This window comes from Euwallacea fornicatus, chromosome 36 (assembly GCF_040115645.1).
Source record: "Euwallacea fornicatus isolate EFF26 chromosome 36, ASM4011564v1, whole genome shotgun sequence".
NCBI lineage: Eukaryota > Metazoa > Arthropoda > Insecta > Coleoptera > Curculionidae > Euwallacea > Euwallacea fornicatus.
This window is the reverse complement of record NC_089576.1, coordinates 702,940-721,262: the sequence shown is the minus strand read 5'-3', so window position 1 is coordinate 721,262 and position 18,323 is coordinate 702,940. Positions and strand designations below refer to the sequence as shown.

Below are 18,323 nucleotides of genomic sequence, written 5' to 3'. Positions count from 1 at the left end.
CTGCAACGTTGCCGGCTCGCTTAATCATTATTTAAAGTTTGCCATCAAAATTATTTGAGGTAATTTTTCTCCTCAAAAACTCCCACTTTAAAACCTACACTAGTAAAGCTGCCATAGAATTGCTGAATACGAACAAAATTTTAATATTAAAAAAAAAATGCTAATGATGGATCATTTTTCATTTAATTTTGAATCCTCTTCTTGGTTCTAAAACCTATTTACATTAAATTCTATAAACTTGAAAGTAGATGCGAATTAGTGTCTTTGAAAATTAACTTAAAAAATTGTCACGCCACTGATCGCATAACATTACACATCTGTAACTTGACTTAATTGAAAATACCAATAAGGTCGTTATTGATAAATAGGCAACTTACCCTTATACCATTACACAGTTTTCAGGCATCGCAAAATGACGTATGTCTCTCGATTAACAAAGAAAGGTAAGTGATAAAAATGTGACACTAATATCTTCAAAACAGGCACAAATTGCTTGGAGTTCTACTCTTTTTCCAATTTCAATTCCTTTTTAACTTCTTCATACTCAGCTTTTACGTCATCATCCATAGTCTCATCCTTACTGTTTTCATGCAACATCACATATTCCCTGGAGCTGAACCCAAATTTTATCACATCACGCTCTAATAACTCCACATATTTCTTTGGATCAATTTTTTTGTTGTTTATAAAAGTGCCATTAGCAGATTCCAAGTCGATTAAATAAGGCCGAACTCGTTTACCTGGAAAAAAACTTTTGAACTTTAGTTTTTTCCTCACTTTAAACTCACCTGTTGATCCATCATCTCGTGTGAAAGGGACTAGTCGATATTGTAAAGCTGCATGTTGCTTGGAACAAGATGGATGGTCCACTGGTAAATCAACAACATTTCTATCTCGCCCAATCAAATATGCACTTTCTCTGTGAATATACAGGGTTTGTAAAGCTTTATCTCCTTTAAAAGGGTATAGCCTCCATCTTCTTCTGGGTTTTCTTGCTTCTGGAGGTTCACTGTAAATGCAAAAACAAAATCTATAGTCAAGATAGGTTTCTAACTGGTAGGAGCTATAAATGAACAATAAAAGACAAATAAGAATTGTGGTACCTGTATTTGATGACAACACCTTTGTATGTGTTTGTTTCTTCAGTTAATTTGCCAGACAAGCCAAAGTTTGGTTTTGCCTTGTTTTCACTATTCTTTCTTTGCTTGTCTTTATTTGAGTCATCGTCTTTGCCCCACTTGGCATTGGCATGATCAAAAGACTTGCTTCTTCTCCTTCTGCAAGAAAAATCCTCATCAATAGTGCCAAAAATATATAATGCCTAACTATTTTAACCTGTCCCTCTGCCTATCATTTCTCCTATCATATCGTCCATAATTTTGATTATGCCTCTCCCTAGGTCTGTCTCTTTGAACACTTCTACCCTCTGACCTAGATCGACTCCTTCTTGGGTTCAAAGAAGTTCTAATTCTCGCTGAAGAATCTCTATGCCTTAAAGTCGATAGATCAGTTATTAGAAGCCATCAAGTGCTATGACATGACTTACCGACTTTCGTCCCTCTGTCTACTGGTACTTCTCCTAGCTGCCCTATCACCTCTATTATTTTGTCTGCTCCTGGAACGATCTCTTTGATGATATGCCTTTTTCCTGCCTTCTTTTGATGCATCGGATTCTTCAGAAGATGAAGACGAAGAATCCCGTTTAGACTGTTTTTTGGATCCCATGGCTGCGAAAGGTATACTCGAATATTAGTTCAAATTGGAAATAATTTATCCAAAAAACGAAATTCCACTAACACGCCAAATATTGCAGATAAAATTAAGAAATAACCAATTAAATGCAGAAAATTTTGATATATAATACCAAAAAAACAACGATAGAATTGACAAGTGACTGCCGTTTGCCTGGTCGTGAGTGATCGACAAATAAAAAATATAAAGCGTAAAGTTTGAAATGTGGCAACGCTGGCCGACAACAAAAAGCGCTATTTCATGGAATGTTTAAATTTAAAAATTAAAGAAAAATTTATGTTTCATCGAAATGTGAAGTTTTTTTTGGGCATTAAACGCCAAAAATAACAATTTGTTATTATAAGAATAACTAATGTATATCCTTAATAAATAACAACTAAAAATTTAATTTCTACTTAAAACGTTTAAAAGATCTGCATACGTTCATAATTTAATTTAAATATTTGGGAACCAGTAGTATCTATCGTAAAAAATAATTGTGAAAGTCTAGCATTCTGCATTTGGACAAGAAAGCTTTATCTCGCACAAAAGAGCTAATAAAATAAAATAGTCTAAAACTGAATAGTAAACATCGTCAGTTTGAAATTTCCAAAGAAAACTAAAAAATTGTCAAATATTTGGCATAATATTTATTTTCTGCAGAATCCTGGGGGCTTTAAAAATGTCCAACCAAAGCATCTTCAGCTTAATGTATAGGTACTTTTCACTGTAGAATCTCTTTTGGATGTTTCTGTGAGCTGTTGAGCTTTTTAATAGGTAAGATATGTTTAATTTCAACAGTAGTCTTGGCGTTACAGCTGTACATTTAATTAAAAAAACAATCATAAAAAATTCAAACTTATAAAATATTAAATTCCAAAAATCACTAAAAATAGGCACTTTTAAATGTTGTTGCCAATGTGAATTTTTTGCCAGGTGTATTAAAATTTATTAATTCTTCAGAGAATAAATGTCATTTGTCAACGTCACTTATCTTCCATCATCGTAGCTAAAACAATTGTAGTTTTACGAGGATTTTTCCATTTTTTTAAATTCAAGGGGTGTTTTCAATCTCTTTACAATTACCCAGCTGGTGCAGTGACTCATTTATACAAACTAATCAAAACTACCAAGGCTTCCCAAATCTCCATTGAGAGGATAATAATAGGGAAACAACAACAAAAGATGATGTCGGAATCTGATACAACTGCGGAAGCCATAAAACGATTGAATGTGAAGAAGCAGACACTGGACGATGCTTACGCAGCACCGGCCAATTTCCTGGAAATAGACGTGGTCAATCCGGTCACCACCATTGGTGTGGGGAAGAAGAGGTTCACAGATTATGAAGTTAAAATGAGGGTGAGTAAATGAGAGCGACAAACACATATTTTAAGCAAGTTTCTGTAGGATCGAGCAACTGCATCTACCTCTTTCGCAACCCCCTCATATATTGATAATAATGGAAAACATTTTTCAGACAAACTTACCTGTATTTAAAGTTAAAGAATCAAGTGTTCGAAGGCGATACAGCGACTTTGAGTGGCTCAGAAACGAGTTAGAACGAGATAGCAAAATAGTGGTGCCTCCCTTACCTGGAAAAGCATGGAAACGGCAGCTCCCCTTCCGAGGCGATGACGGCATCTTTGAGGAGGGATTCATTGAGGATAGGAGAAAAGGACTGGAGGTGTTTATTAATAAGTAAGTAATTGGTACAAAATTTTGCCACCAATAAGTAAAAGTTAAAAATCACTCTGTGTATTGGCATGTGAGTTTTTGTTTAAACTGCATAAAATCTCCTTTACTGATTATTTTTTCAATAAAATTTCAGAATAGCAGGTCACCCTCTAGCTCAAAATGAGAGGTGTTTACATATGTTTTTGCAGGAGTCCTCAATCGACAAAAACTATGTCCCTGGTAAAATCCGCAATACATAAATGTCACTGATTGTTATAATATAGTCTAAATAATAATAATTATTATTTGTAGGTAATTGTTTACATGGAAGAAACAAAGTTTTCTTGTCTACTCATTACTGTTCAGTTACTTTTAACAGATGAAGTTGTCTAAATTGAATAATTTCTCAAAAGTGATATAAATGTATAGTAGTATATTGTAGACCTAGGTTATGAAATGCATCATTATGACCAGAATATCAAGTTTCAATCACATGGCAAAGGGGGAGTCGGAATGTTGGTCCACATTTGAATGCTTTAGTCTAAACAAGCACAAGAAGGTGAGTGCCCAGGAACGAATAAAATGAACAACTCAACCAGAATTCTGTACATTCCACATGTTTGTTGTGTACGTTCTACTCCCATTCCCATCATTTCTTGTTTGGCAGTTTTATTGTTTTAAAGGTGTTGTATAAATTTAATTTTTGTTTAAATGGATTTAAATGTGAATAGTGGAGCATTTTGATAATGAGATAAGTCTGGATGTGAATATTATACAAGAATAAGCTTTTTACTGAAATTGATTTATCTACACGTACAGGGCGTTTCAAACTTCAAGCCTAACGTCTTACGTAAATAACCAGAAAATAAAATTGGTAATTGGTTTGCGGGATTTCAAAGGACCATAGAGTACATGTTTAGTGTAAACTATTTTTTTTAATTCTTGCGTCCTCCGTTTCTTTATAAAAGACATGAGGCGCGATATATGAAATACGCTATAAATAATGTTAAAAGTGAGAATTAAGTAGCACAACATATTTTGAGTTAGTAATAGATTTTTTTTGGTGGCATCTTAAATTGAAATAAATTTGTTACATTTTAGACTGTAAGAAGGGGGTACCTGGAGCAATCAAATAGCACTACGTGAATTTGGGTTGTTTAGCTCGTTTATTTTGGGCAAAATGTTGAAATGTGGGCCCATGCTAGAATTGCATAACACTACGTAACTCTCCTTAAAGATTTATTCAGGTTGTTTAATTCAGTGAATCGTCCACGATATGTGAATTTTGGTTGACTCGTTCATTTTGTTTGTTCCGGTCAAAATGTTGAAATGTGAATCTACGTTCAAACTGCATTGTATCGTTTAATTACCCCGGTTAGTCCATATTTGAACGTTTTGTCTCTCAAATTTGCATAGTGTGGACGTTTCACCGAGCCGAACTTGACACTTCAAATTTTTTCCGGGTAATCCCGGTAAAACAGACCTGTTCGAAACGGTGGGTCCACATTTGAGCATTTCAGCCCAAATAAAAATTGTAAAACAACAGCCTTAACAGCATGGCTTTGGCGTGGAAATATTCATTTAGAACAAGTGATGGTTCTTTATTTCGCTAATAGTGACTAGGTTGGCAACGTCCAGTATCATTTTGTTCGTGGTCACTTTGACGTCAAAAATTCTCTTACATGATTTAATTTCCTGTAACAAACTTAGCAGGTTCTTTGAAGCTCATAAGCAGATGAAAATAATTACCTACACAATCGAATCTGTTTTGTAGTAGTCTGCAAATAATGTTACGAAAATGTAAGGTATAGTTTAAGGGCAAGGCTTGAAAAGCATGTGCTATTTTATTTACTACTGTTATATACACTTAAATTTATGCTTATAATTTTGTGGTAAGAACGGAATTGTACTATTTACTTACTCATTATTAAATTGAAAATGTATTTCTATATTTACGATTTTTCTTATAAACCGCCCCTAAATGTTTCATACAATTTCTTAATTATTTGAGAGAGTGAATCAGAGTAAAGTGGGAGATACGAGATAAGAGCCGCTACCACGTAAACCTATAAGCCACCTTAGACGAAGCCTAATTTCTTTAGTCTCGAAAGTCTTGGGTTTTCGGTCTTTAGTAGTAGAAAGAAAAAATGCTAAGGTACTAAGTTGCTAGATTGCACTATCAAAAACTAAAAAAATAAAATTAAAACTGTTTTAAATAATTTTCCATCGATATGTTAGCAGCAACACGGAAATTTACCAGGCGCGCCGGAGTCTAAAAATTTAACTGCCATTTTTAACCACCTTCAAATTCTGTTCAGTTCTGTAATTCTGTATTTCGTGCACCATATGGCAACGTTTATCGACGAAAGGCTCCTAACACACTTAGGGGCAGTACCTATTTAGACGGGCTTTAAGAAACAAATGCCAAACGCGGCGTTGCCATTTTTCAAATGATTAAACGCTAACGAAAAAAGAATATTTGTAAAAGAAGCAAACTTCAGCATAAAAAAACGACATCAATGGTCTTCTGTTTAATATTTTCTGCCTAATTTGAATAACATAAAATATTTATTTATGCGCTCTTGCAACATAATGACGAACCAAAACATACACTGCCCCAATTTCAACCGCAAATTGCTAACTGTTCACAATTGCAGCTTAAATTTCGCATTTTAGTTTAAATTGAAATGTGCTCAAATTCTCACATTTAAAAAAATACTCCAAAAGAAGATGTATGTTAAACTTATTATTATTATTGTATCCGTTTTGTCTGTATCAAATTGTATGTGCGGAGTTGTTAATTGGTTTAATGATTGGAATGATGATACAGGTTTTAGCACTGTCGGAGGGTAAGTTACCACCCAGCTTAAAAAGAATTTTGGCAGAAAATGAATTTTTCCTAAAGGAAACCTTCAAATGAGCCTTTTCTCGGTAGCAGTTTAACCAAGCGAGAATTTTCTTTACCACAAAACGAAAGAATGTGCAAAGCCTGCATGTAAGCTTACAAATTTGACAACAAACATGAGCTTACAATACTTATTACAGGAGTCAACTATCGTGTAGTGTGTTAAAAAAATGTAGCGATTGTGACAAATATTGTAAACACGATTCTAACTTAATTAATCAACAATCGGTGGTAGAAAATAATGAGGAGGTAAGCAGGATGGATTTTTCATATTTACTCAAAACGTTTCAACTCGTCATATCGTTGCTAGACCGTGGGAATGTCCAGTCGAGCAGCTCAAAGTGTTCCCAAAACTCTTTATCCTGTCGCAAATTTAAAAACTGGAGAAGCGATGGAGCTCGTTTGCAAAATCGTTGGAATCAGCGACGTAAGCGACATCGAAAGCGTACGTTAGGCCCTTGCTGTATAAATATATATGAAAAAAATTAAGGAACGAAAAAACATTTGTCCTCAGGTGTCTATATCAGTTACGACCATTTCCAATAAACCACCAATAAGCCCTAATCGAGCCCGAAACGAAAATTCAAACTCAGCGCCAGTGCTAGAATCACGAAGATTCATGGATTAGTAAGTTGATTATTTATCAGAAAAATCCGCATTGTGAACTTTCAGTGATAGTGGTGAAGAACCTAGCGCATTCGCCAAAGCTTCGAAAATAAACCCTGGACTCATAGAGGGCCCACCTCCGTTCTTACAAAGCAGTTTGAATGAGAACCCCGTGAGATGGTTTACAAAATTCCTTTTTGAAATTTCGGGAACGCTTTCTATTTTAGATTATCGTCCAGCCTAAAGAATTTCAGTCTGATGAATTGAAATCAGATGAGTTGCAAATAACAACTAACGAACCACCGTCCGATCCTTACCAAACGAAGAAACTTGGGAGTTTAGGCCATTTAGAGGACGCGGAAACTCCGAAAAAGAACTCGTTTTCGATTCTAAAAGGTTAGTTTTCACACTTGAGGTCTGGAATTAATTCGATTACAGAGCAAGGTCGAGGTTTTCGGAAGAAATGTTGCATTCATGATAAACCTAATGATTTCAAGACGAGATAGATCTTTGTATATGTAAATGGGGATCTTTCTTTTTGGGACCACCTTGTACATATACGTGCATTAAATGCATTTATATTTACGCTAAAATTCTTGAGGAATGCGGTGCGTGATTATTTACTTAGAGCGAATCAATAGAACATTCCTCGAAAATGACGTGTGCTGATTTACATTATTGCCGGCAAGACCGTTTATTAATGCCGCTTTTACGTCGTCCATTCCCTCACTCGTTTTTCTGGGTTATGCATTCTTTCGTGTGGTGAGCCTTTCGTTTATCACGCGCATTTTAACCGTAAATCAAGAAAAATCACTTAAAACTGAACTAGATGACTCCTGCCCTGAAGTGGTTAACCTAAGTACTTACCAAAAATCCCAGGTGAGGCCGTTTTACCGAGATCGGTGTCGTTTCGAGTTCCCGTCTCTAATTTTCCTATTAATTCAAATTTATTCCATCGAAAATTGGTTGCACGAAGTTTATCAGACATCGCACAGCAGAAGAATCCTTGGCACTCCTACCTTGGCAGTTTGACGCCCGATTAAACTTAACGCTGTCGCTTCTAGATTTCGACGGGAGCAAATAGCATCCATCACACGCGATCAGGGAGTGATGGCGAATTCAGGATTTTATTACGGGCCTCAATTAAAAATAATTTAATTTTATTTCCTTAATTTCGAGCGTCAAAAAAATCATTATGGCCGCCACCAAGGTGTACTTGGTACTTCGACAATCTGCGCCTAAAACGAAAATTAACGTTGTGAGCATAAAACAAACGACGGTTTTGATATTAATCTTGATAATCAAACGAATGAACGTAAGATGCGTTCAAATCGCGAAAACTCCTCGAATTTGGGGGGAAACAACTCTCGCAATGTTACTCATCTAGAAACCACGTAAAAGTAAAACGGTTTCTGAACTAAATTTAGGAACAACGACGGCAAAATAAAAAATTATGTAACGTCCCGTATTGTGACCTAAATCGTCGAAATTGCGAGTCGCACTATACATTGGCGTACACCCTTGAAAGTATGATAGTCGTGCCACGCGTCAATCTCAACAGGTTCAAGAGGAGCGAACACAGATACAAACAATCCCACCGCAAGACGAGGCCTTTTGCAGAACTTCTTGCACGGTAGCCCCAGCTCCAACGGCGACCTTCTAGCCTTACCCCCTCAGAATAACGATCTTGACCCTTCATCGCAGAAATCTCTGAACAGTAAGTCGACTAGAAGGAAAAACTCTATTTTTATTTAAAACTATTTTCTCGTGTTTTTTGCACTAGATGATCCAGCATCAGAATCCCAAGCTGCGGTGTCCAGCATAAACAAAGCTTTACAAGAAATGAAATCAATGGTCAAGGATATCCAAGAAGCGCAAAACGCAACACCAAACCGCCTTCTGGAATCACCAAACGTTAAAGAAACTCCAGGATCTCCGCTGTATAAAGCTGTCCCCCCTCGGGTCGTAGATAACTTCAAAGATGTGAACCATTACTTAATTGACAGGGTCCAGGACGCTTTAAATACCATCGGTAGCCCCAGTGAAAGCTCTCCCAGGGATGATGAGCATTCAGAGAGTACCAAAAGGATAATACACGATTTGAAGAAGGTGCCAACATTCTTACTCGGGAAATTCAAGGAAAGTTTAAATGGATTGGAGCAGCAACCAACAAATTATGCAGATGGAATTCCACAGTCAGCGAGATTTGCAGATGTCGATGAAGAGGCGACAGGGACGGAGGCAGACTCATTAGTGGGGCTTACAGAAAGGCCCGAATTAATACAAGAAAAAACCACGTCACAGCCCACTAAAAACAAGTGGGAGAGGTATTTGGTCGATTTAAAGGAACGCAGGCAAAGCAAGTACTCCCCTGAAAGGTTTCACGTAAAATCAGAGTCCACCATTGCACCTCCACTGTTTTCAAGAAATGAAATTTCCGAAAATACACTAAGTCCCCTTATGAACCTAAAGTCTGTAAAAAATCCGACCAAAAGCTCGAATCTCATGGACATTTCTAGAAAATCTGTAGATGAACATGAGACTAAAATGAACTTATTAAAAGACAAAATGAGGCGATATGTGGAAGACTTAAAAAAGCCTCTTGAGCAAAGAAATGGAGATTTTCCCATCGTTTCCTCACGACTCGACCCGGTCTCCAAACACGACGGCCATGAGAAATTACATCAGATATTTAAAGAGTCAGTGCAGGATTCCAAACGAGAATTGCTGAGGAAAAAGTTAAAGGACTACGTGGAATCCCTTAAAAAGCCCAAGGAAAGTCGCGCTGGAAACGTAGGTGACTTAGGAGTTTTAAGGAATAAACTTGGGAGCCCACCGATTGAAATGGGGAACGAGGACATGCAATCAGGAGAACTGAAGCAGAATCTAAAAGAAACGAGTGGGAATGTCCTTGGTGCTATAAGGGCTTTTGAAGAAGATGGAACTACAATGGAGAGCCCGCTGGATGATGCAGTTTTAAAGAGTAGGGCTGGATTCAAGGTGAGTTTTGCAAACAACTGATGGTACCTAATCTCATTCTATAAATCAAATAAGAACACTTAAATCATATAACACTCGAAACAACCTTCAATCAGATAGATATGCACATACTTGGTTACCTATATTCAAATTGTAACGGGTGGAATTCCTTACTATTTATTATTAGGATAGTTACAACTTAAAATCCATTTGAGCGTGTATAAAATGAAAACTTCTCTTCCAGAACGAGGATTTAATTCCATACTCTGGAAACTTAGGACAAATTGCCCAGTCTTCTTCCAAACCCCAAGATATATTCTTCATTGGCGATGGCATAAAACTACCCCTAAAAATTGGAAAATCAGCCGATGGCACTTTGGACATATCCGTCAATTTGGATAAACTTTGTTCGTGCCAAAACACCACTTGCCCCAGGAACCATTCGGCGATTGAAGAAACTGTGGGCGTCATTTTGGAGAAGGAAGCTGAACTAAAAGAGCAGTTAAACGAGGGAGAAATAAAAAAGGGGAATGTTATTGCCAAAAGGTCACCAAATATTGGTTTATTTGAGCCTAAAATAAATGCTGCCGAATTCCTTAAAAAGCAGGCAAGCAATTACCCAAAAATATTGGAAAATCTGACTGAAAGGAGGCAGCACGACATGTTTTCAAATGCAGTTCGACAAGTACGAGAAAAAACAGATGAGCTGAACAAACAAGTTTCTAACAGCCTTAAAACACCGCTTGTGAAAAACCTCAATGAAGAACCACTTTTTTATAACGGGCTTCTTCGGTCGAATTTACGAGATGCAGGCGAGGCAGCCTTAGATAAAATCGCCGAACTGCAGCTGCAGAGCAAAAAAGCCTTAAATTTGCCAAAAATGACTAAAAACCCCGCAGCTGATATAACCAACAATTGGGCAAAATTGACTGATGCGTCCCAATATTCCCAAATAAGTAAACTGCAGGAAACCTTAAATCGCTTGGAAAACAAAGTCGGGGACTATACTGGTGGCAATGCAAAATTATTCCAGGAACAATCCAAGAAGTTATTCGGGATACATAAAAATGATATAGTGGAAAAAGAAGTAGACCTTGTGGGTAAAATCTTAACTTGGCTTAACAATTTACCGAAAACTGAGAACTAGGGTGGTTTAATAACATATTGTTGTTGGCCAATAAATAATAGTTATTAAACAATACGAGTGCATGATTTTTCACGTTTTACAATTCTAAGACACCAACAAGTCACCTTGTCAAAATCTAAAGGTAAAAGTGTGACCATTACCTAGATGAGATTCCCTTACTTTGTTAAGACGCTTTCGAAAACTGAACGAAAATTCAGGCTAAAAATGAATATCGACAATGCTACCTTCTGGGTCTCACATAAGACTTCCAAAGATGGCAGGCCCACCGTGCGCTATCGTATATTTTATTATGTATTACTTATCGTTGTCAATTCTCTTCTCTTATCGCTGACGCTAACCTGAAGCCGTTTCTTCAGTATTTATTTTTTTTTGGAGGATTTTTAACCTTCATAAAAGGACATTAAGAGGAAAGAAGAAGGTCACATGCGTTTTCTATATTTCGCCACATAGTGTATCTTGCAAAATTTACAATTTTAGGCATTTTCCACAGTGCACAGATAGATAAGGATACAGTAGAAAAGCTTCGCTAGTCGAGAAATAAAAATCAATTTATAAGATTTGAAGTAGATATTTACAAGCCTATAATTACACCATTACGTATTACACAATATACCTTTGCATCTACATTTCTTTACACCAAACCGAACCTTCAAGAAATATACTTACAGGCATGATGGGTTTCGGAAATATCTGCCAACGTAACGTCTATAAAACTCAACCAGGAGAGGTTTGTCTGTGAAGTGGGGCTTAGAAATTGAAATACACATGTTATGCGAAAGATTGAAACATATTTTCAGGATACCAAAAATGTTAAGAAACTAAAGACGATTGGAGCAAGGGTGTACAGAAGAGAAAGGGATGTTCCACATTGTTCATAAATGACGTTAATTCCTGAAAAATGGCACTATAAAACTCGTATTTAATTTACCAAAAAACTGAAAATAATAATTCCCATTACCTACTATTATAGTCATAATAATAAATAATGCAAAAATCAACTTTTTCAAGCAACTGTCTATCCTTCCTAACACTGCATACGCAAATTAATATTCTGTACAACGAACCATTATCACTCGCGGAGTTAGGTCGTAGGTCTTTGACTGGTAAAATGCAATTGAGAGATGGACAATTGCGCCTGCAGATGGTTGAACATCAAACTCTCAGACATCATCGGTTTCGACAATGGAATGGCCAATGGGGGCGGATCTTCCATCTTTTCTTGTTTAGTTTGGATGCCTGAAATGTGTTGCTGGGGCTGCAGCAGGTGATTGAACATGAGATTTTCAGGGATTATCGGTTTTGGTAAGGGTATGGTTATGGGCGGAGGTTCATCTGGATTTTCGGTTTTATGGACTGGTTGCAACCGTCTGATGTTACTCACTACATTCAGACCTAGAGATAAAGAAAATTTGGTTAAAGTAAGAAAAAATCGCAATGGTCTTTTGTCCAAACATGGATGACCCATTTTACAAGCTGGTGAGCGCGACAAACGCGGAGTTCGAGATGAAAAACGATAACACGATGGTTAAGATTTTAGTTGAATGATGCCTCATTTTGGAAAAAATCCTAATTCATTTTATGTGTGTAAACTCACCGTGGACTGTCCTTTTATGCTGAGTAAGCAAGTACCCCATTAAAAAACTTTCACTGCATAAATCGCACTGAAACCGTTCCCCCGTATGTCGCCTAATGTGGGCTTTGAGATCGTTTCCTTGCGCAAATGCAGCGTCGCAGTATGTGCACTGATATGGTTTTTCACCCGTATGAGTCCTCATATGCACAGTTAAATTGTAAGCCCTGCACCAAAAAAGAAATATTAAATTGATAGTAAATATTTATAATATAACAAAACCCTTACCGTCCAAATCCCCTGCCGCAAACCGTGCACAAATGCGTCTTTTCTCCCGTGTGGTATCGTTCATGTACCGTAAGATCTGTAGTTCTCGGAAATCCTAGGAACAGAAATTACTTTTAACATCGGCATCTCTCCTTTTACTTTACTAGTTACCCTTTCCGCAAAATCTGCATTTAAACGGCTTCTCTCCCCTGTGCCTCCGCATATGGATCACCAGATAGTCGTTCCGAATGAAGCGCTGCCCGCACTCGGAACAGAGGAATTTTTTGGAATGTTCGTTATGGAATTTCATGTGTTCGGTCAGGTGCGATTTAGAAAGGAAAGCCTTCTCGCACACCCTGCATTGGAATTTCTTCTCGCCGTTGTGCGCCTTCATATGAACGTCGCGGTATTTTTCGGTAGTGAAACCTTTCTGGCAAATATCACAGTAGAACTTCTTTTCCCCCATTATCTATGGGAAGACAAGGGGTTTCAATTTTGTATTACACATTGACTATAGAAAATTTTGTCCAAAATACATAACTTACTCCGAAAAAACCAAATAATGAAGGACTTAATAAATGTAAGAAAAAAGCGCCGGAAAATCTGAAACTCGTAAAAATATCCCGTCGACTTTTCTAGCTAGCTTTATCTAGTCACAACATAAAACACTAATTTCAACAACATGAAAATAATGCGGTCTTTGTGACGTTTACAAATAGTGATCATGTCCTTATAAAACATTATTGTTTTCTGCAAAACTTAAACATGTCATATGCAAGTATCGACGAGTATATAACGTCGGTAGAGGTAGTGACAATTTAGGAAAAAATCGACATTTCAAAAAATGATAACTCCCCAACATGGTACTCATTTTCAAAAAATGTTTCGCTAAAAACCAAATTGGAACTACCTTTTTAATGTAACTAACGCTCAGTTTGTGAAAAGATCGGACGTTATTAACCCTAAAACAATATCAAGTTATACATTAAACAAGATCTTAAATCATAAGAAAATGGCCTTACAATAAAAATAAGAAATGTGAGAAAAGATCGCGGGAACATCCTGTAACTCACGAAAATTCCCCTCGGCTTTTCTCAAATTTTTTATATAGTCAACGCCTGCAACATTAATTTCACGTTTCTCGGAAATAATGTTTGAATACGTGACAGAGCACATTCTCAAACCCCCTAGCTTCAGCCTGAAACTTACGGTAACTTTTTCCCCAATGCCATGTTTGGCTGCTTTATGTTTGGCTAAGTGGTCGGCTCGCGTGAAGGGTTTGCCGCAAATTTCGCAAGGCAATTCCTCGTGCTGATCGTGAAGTTTCTGGTGCTGCAAAAGATGATCTTTGCGTACGAAACTCTTGGTGCAAATATCGCACGAATAAGGCTTATCCTCAGAATGCGACGTCATGTGGCGCTTTAAGTGATTGGTCCGGCTGAAATCTTTGCCGCAAACGTGGCACTTGTGCACCTAATTAGCCGTTTAAATGACTATTTTAAACAGGACAAAACATTTATATTTATATACACCTTTAAGCCTGGATGTATGTCCTTAGCATGTTTATCCAATAAACTGACGCGGTCATAAAACTCGCTGCAGATAGGACATGGGTATTCTCCGATCTCTTCTTCTTCAACAATTTTTACCTTCTTCTTTACACCTTTGCTCCCTATGAAAGAGGAAAATTGGCACGAGATACAAATCGATCAAAAAAGATCTACCTAGAGGCCTACCCCGCCGGCCTGTTCCTTTAGGTTTTGGGGGATGAATTCGGGGTCTGCCTCTACGTTTCCCTCCTGGAGAAGTTTGTGCAGGCTTCTGAGGAAGATATTCATCGTCTGAGGTATCAATTGAACTGTCTACAGCTAAAAAAATCTATTAGAACAAAAAAATTAATAAGACGCGATTTATTACCAGTGTCGTTACAGTAATTGTCAGTGTCTGCCTCCAATGTCGATTCAATAGGGATTTCTCCTTCTTCATACTCATTGTCAATTTCAGTACTATCATTAAAGTCCATATCGTCATCTTCATCGTCATCATCATGCTCCATATGAAAATCGACTTGATTATCTTCGGATTTTACGAGGGCTGCTAGTGACGAGAGCGGTTTTTCATCGTCCTCGTCTTCCACGTCTTGACGTATTTCTATGCATTCTGGTGTATCTTCATCTGTGTTTTTCTGTTGTTTTTTATTGGGCAAATCGGCTATTTGGGACAAAAGACAAATGATTTAATCCTTGTTGAATTTCAAGTTTGTACAAGTTAAAAGCTATTAACTGGTAATTACCAATGATTGACTCTGATTCTTGGTTACCAGGCTCTTGACCAGGAGACATGCTCCTTCTGTCTTCAATCTTCGACTCGTCCATGCTTTCCATTACTTCTACTTGAGGCTCAAAGCAATCTTCAACATCAGAACTGTCAGAGAAGTTAATAGTGGCATCATAATCAACCTTCAACCAACAGAAAACTGTTTATTTAACCGAAATATGTTATATACAACGAAAATAATAGGAAAAAGCAAAGTTATTGTTATACCTCAAAATAGTGTTCATCAATATTATCTAAATTATCAATGGTTGGCAGCATCAAAGACAACTTATCATGTTGTTCTTTGTGAACCTCCAAACTATCTTCGCGGTTGAATGCCTTATTGCACACGGGACAGATATGCACAATTTCACCTGAAATTCATATTTTTAAACAGGCCACACTTTGAGACATAACCGACTCCTTACCTCTGCATCTCGGAACGTGGTTGTGCAAATGCTCTACCCTATTAAACCCTCTATTGCACGTCTTGCAATTATAGGGTTTTTCCCTCAAGTGTGTTATTAAATGCCGCTTCAAATGCTCCATCCTAGTCAACGTTTTATTGCATAGCTTGCAAACGTGCACTTTTCGTTTCCCGTGAGACGCCTCGTGTCGGTCCAAATGATTTTTCCGAGTGTACTCTTTATCGCATTGCTTACATTTAAACGTGGAGCCCGTATGAACACGTTTATGACACCTGAAATATTTATAACCAATTTTTTGGTTTGTCTGGAGATTAAAACTATTACCTCAATCCTTCTAAAGTTGTAAACATTTTAGAGCATTCTCGGCAAGTCAGAAGCATCTGATTATTGTCAAGAAATTGTATGTAATCGGTTTCAGGGTGCATTGACGCTTTCTCAGTATCATCAATGTTAATCGATGTCGAGGATTCATTTAATTCGATAGGTCCGTCTTCTTTAGATGTTATTTTTGAAGATTGATTATTACCGGTGTTTAATAAATTGCTCAAGGTATTTAAAGACTCTAGAACAAGTTCAAAATCCTTCCATTTTCTTAGTGCCAAGAACAACGTGAATAATTTTTGAAGTACAACGATCTCATCTTAGATCATTTATTTTGTATTAATATCTAGCAACTTACCCATAAATTCAGAGTTTTGGAGCTCTTGCTTAATGGCGTTTACCTTCAAGGTTTTACAGTAATCTCGAAGACTATTATCTATAGCTTCACATTGCTTTTTGAAGGTAAATGCTCCCTTTAAACTTTGACAACACATTTCACACATCATTGTCGGCAAGCCATCTCCATATGATACCTAAAAAGGAAGATACTTTCTTGGAAAATTAAACGACATAAATGTAGGAAGTAACTCTAGCTGTAATTTTATTAATGGAAACTGAAAGAACAAAAACACTTCTGTCTTGAAAAAACTAAGCCTCACTACAAAAACTCAGAAAACTAACAGTTCTTTTAATATACTGTGGCAGCATCTCAAAAGCTTTTACAATCCTCTACTGTGTGTCCAAGATAATGTTGTCCAGTATGAGGCTGTTTTAAACAGTAATGAACAAAGACTCAGTTGAATTAGAGAAAAGTTGGGCATTTAATAGTGGCAATCCAAAAAGGTAACTGTTTTCTGAAAGAAAAACCAGCTTTTGGAATAAGAAGCTGTGAGTGCTTCATATGTTAATAATAATGCAGGTCATAGTGAGGTTTTTACTTATTGCTTTGATGTGACATTCCTACAGAACCAAGTTGCTTAACCTGTCAAAGGTTATGTCATGCTTTAAGTTGAGAATATCTAACTTATTAATGCACTTGTGTCATGGCTTTAAACTTTGGACGATCTATTAGCAATACTGTCATCCCTACTAGCATTTAGAGTAACAATCTTTTCCATACATTTCACCTTCCAATTAACATCGCTCTACCTGTCTATTGGAGGAAAGTTACCAATTATCTATTCTACACCGAGATAATATTTCTAAATTTCAAATTCAGTCATTCCTTTCAGTTCCCATTGAAAATACAGAGAAATGTCAAAATCGTGAGGCAAAATATGGCCATTCACAGGTGTCATTGTGAAAAACTCAACAGTATTTTAGCTCCCACTGATGTTAAATTTTATGATCATATTTTGTGCCCCAGGTAGTAAGAAATTCATGCAAAAGGAAGATCATAAAAAAAAGTTAACAATAGGCAGTGAATCGTAAACGCAGGGCATACATTATGTTATCAGCTATTTACCATCAAACCTCTGACAAGTACTTAACAGCTGATAAAATGGTTTAGAACATGAGATTTCAATACCTTTTGGAGATTTTTTTTAAGTATCACCCACTGCTTTCTCATAGAAAAATACAAAATCTAATTGAAAATATGTTTAAAGCGCTTTTAAGCCGGCGAAACTGAATATCAAATTGCCATTTCAAGATTAACCAGAAACCCTGTTTCTGAGTGTAGGTTGAAGGCCATCTTGAATGAGATTTTGGATGCCAAATTTCTCAATTTTCAATATAAATGAAAAGCATTTCACATGTTCGAACATTAACAACAATACCCAATTTCATGTTTATTGCTCGAGGTTAAATAATTCCCGTTTATTTCGGGCAAATATTCTCGTAATCCACCACTGGACAAAAATCTTTATTTACCTGAACAGCGGCACAGGCCATTAGCATCTCGTCAATACGGGGATTGTGCACCGAAATATTCCCATTTTCTAATCCGCTGAAAACCGATTTCATGGACGGGGACACGCATTTACACGTCCTGCAAATCAGGGTCAAGTCCACCGGCGACTCTTCCATGATTTCGGCAACTTTAGGACACTATTTAAGGGTAAAATATAAGAAATCACTTCATGACATTTTGCTCGAAACACTAGCCAAGCCAACTCAATCGACAGCACTGGCCTAAGCGACGTTGCCAGAATGTTTGCGTAAAGGAACATAGATAGAGAATATCAAAAAATGAGAGGATGAATTGGGCGCACTATACAGTAATTAATGCGTTCGAACTCGTTAAAGATTGCTTAAGCCAATATGTCACCATTAATCGGCAGAAAAGTTAATTTCGTCCAAACAATTTTTTTGTTGCAAAACCATGTCGATTGGGCAACTCTACTACGATTTGCGTACTTGGCAACGTAGGTCCTG

General features: G+C 37.0%; 4 protein-coding genes across 4 annotated transcripts; 2 read left to right on the top strand and 2 right to left on the bottom strand.

The window, feature by feature from the left end:
* Positions 1–164: 164 nt before the first annotated feature.
* LOC136348935 (smad nuclear-interacting protein 1-like) lies at positions 165–8,237 on the bottom strand. Its single transcript, XM_066300131.1, has 6 exons — positions 7,787–8,237; positions 1,547–1,727; positions 1,336–1,491; positions 1,104–1,277; positions 789–1,009; positions 165–740 (listed from the first exon to the last, which is right to left on the bottom strand). Exons 1-6 carry the CDS (start codon positions 7,905–7,907, stop codon positions 502–504), a joined length of 1,092 nt encoding a protein of 363 aa, XP_066156228.1. The 5' UTR covers positions 7,908–8,237; the 3' UTR covers positions 165–501.
* Positions 2,722–5,359, top strand: Snx3 (sorting nexin 3). The gene is made up of 3 exons (XM_066300299.1): positions 2,722–3,093; positions 3,212–3,432; positions 3,563–5,359. Exons 1-3 carry the CDS (start codon positions 2,917–2,919, stop codon positions 3,666–3,668), a joined length of 504 nt encoding a protein of 167 aa, XP_066156396.1. The 5' UTR covers positions 2,722–2,916; the 3' UTR covers positions 3,669–5,359.
* On the top strand, positions 5,931–11,330 carry LOC136348933 (uncharacterized). The gene is made up of 10 exons (XM_066300129.1): positions 5,931–6,257; positions 6,314–6,403; positions 6,454–6,562; positions 6,624–6,758; positions 6,828–6,940; positions 6,986–7,091; positions 7,147–7,315; positions 8,481–8,636; positions 8,703–9,919; positions 10,143–11,330. Exons 1-10 carry the CDS (start codon positions 6,139–6,141, stop codon positions 11,043–11,045), a joined length of 3,117 nt encoding a protein of 1,038 aa, XP_066156226.1. The 5' UTR covers positions 5,931–6,138; the 3' UTR covers positions 11,046–11,330.
* A 134-nt stretch (positions 11,331–11,464) lies between these two features.
* On the bottom strand, positions 11,465–18,082 carry LOC136348934 (zinc finger protein 420-like). Its single transcript, XM_066300130.1, has 14 exons — positions 17,820–18,082; positions 16,306–16,480; positions 15,951–16,188; positions 15,627–15,898; positions 15,427–15,572; positions 15,176–15,341; positions 14,800–15,093; positions 14,607–14,750; positions 14,415–14,554; positions 14,092–14,355; positions 13,054–13,351; positions 12,904–12,997; positions 12,640–12,842; positions 11,465–12,437 (listed from the first exon to the last, which is right to left on the bottom strand). The coding sequence occupies exons 1-14, from the start codon at positions 17,973–17,975 to the stop codon at positions 12,127–12,129; spliced, it is 2,901 nt and encodes a 966-aa protein (XP_066156227.1). The 5' UTR covers positions 17,976–18,082; the 3' UTR covers positions 11,465–12,126.
* Between the last annotated feature and the right edge of the window lie 241 nt (positions 18,083–18,323).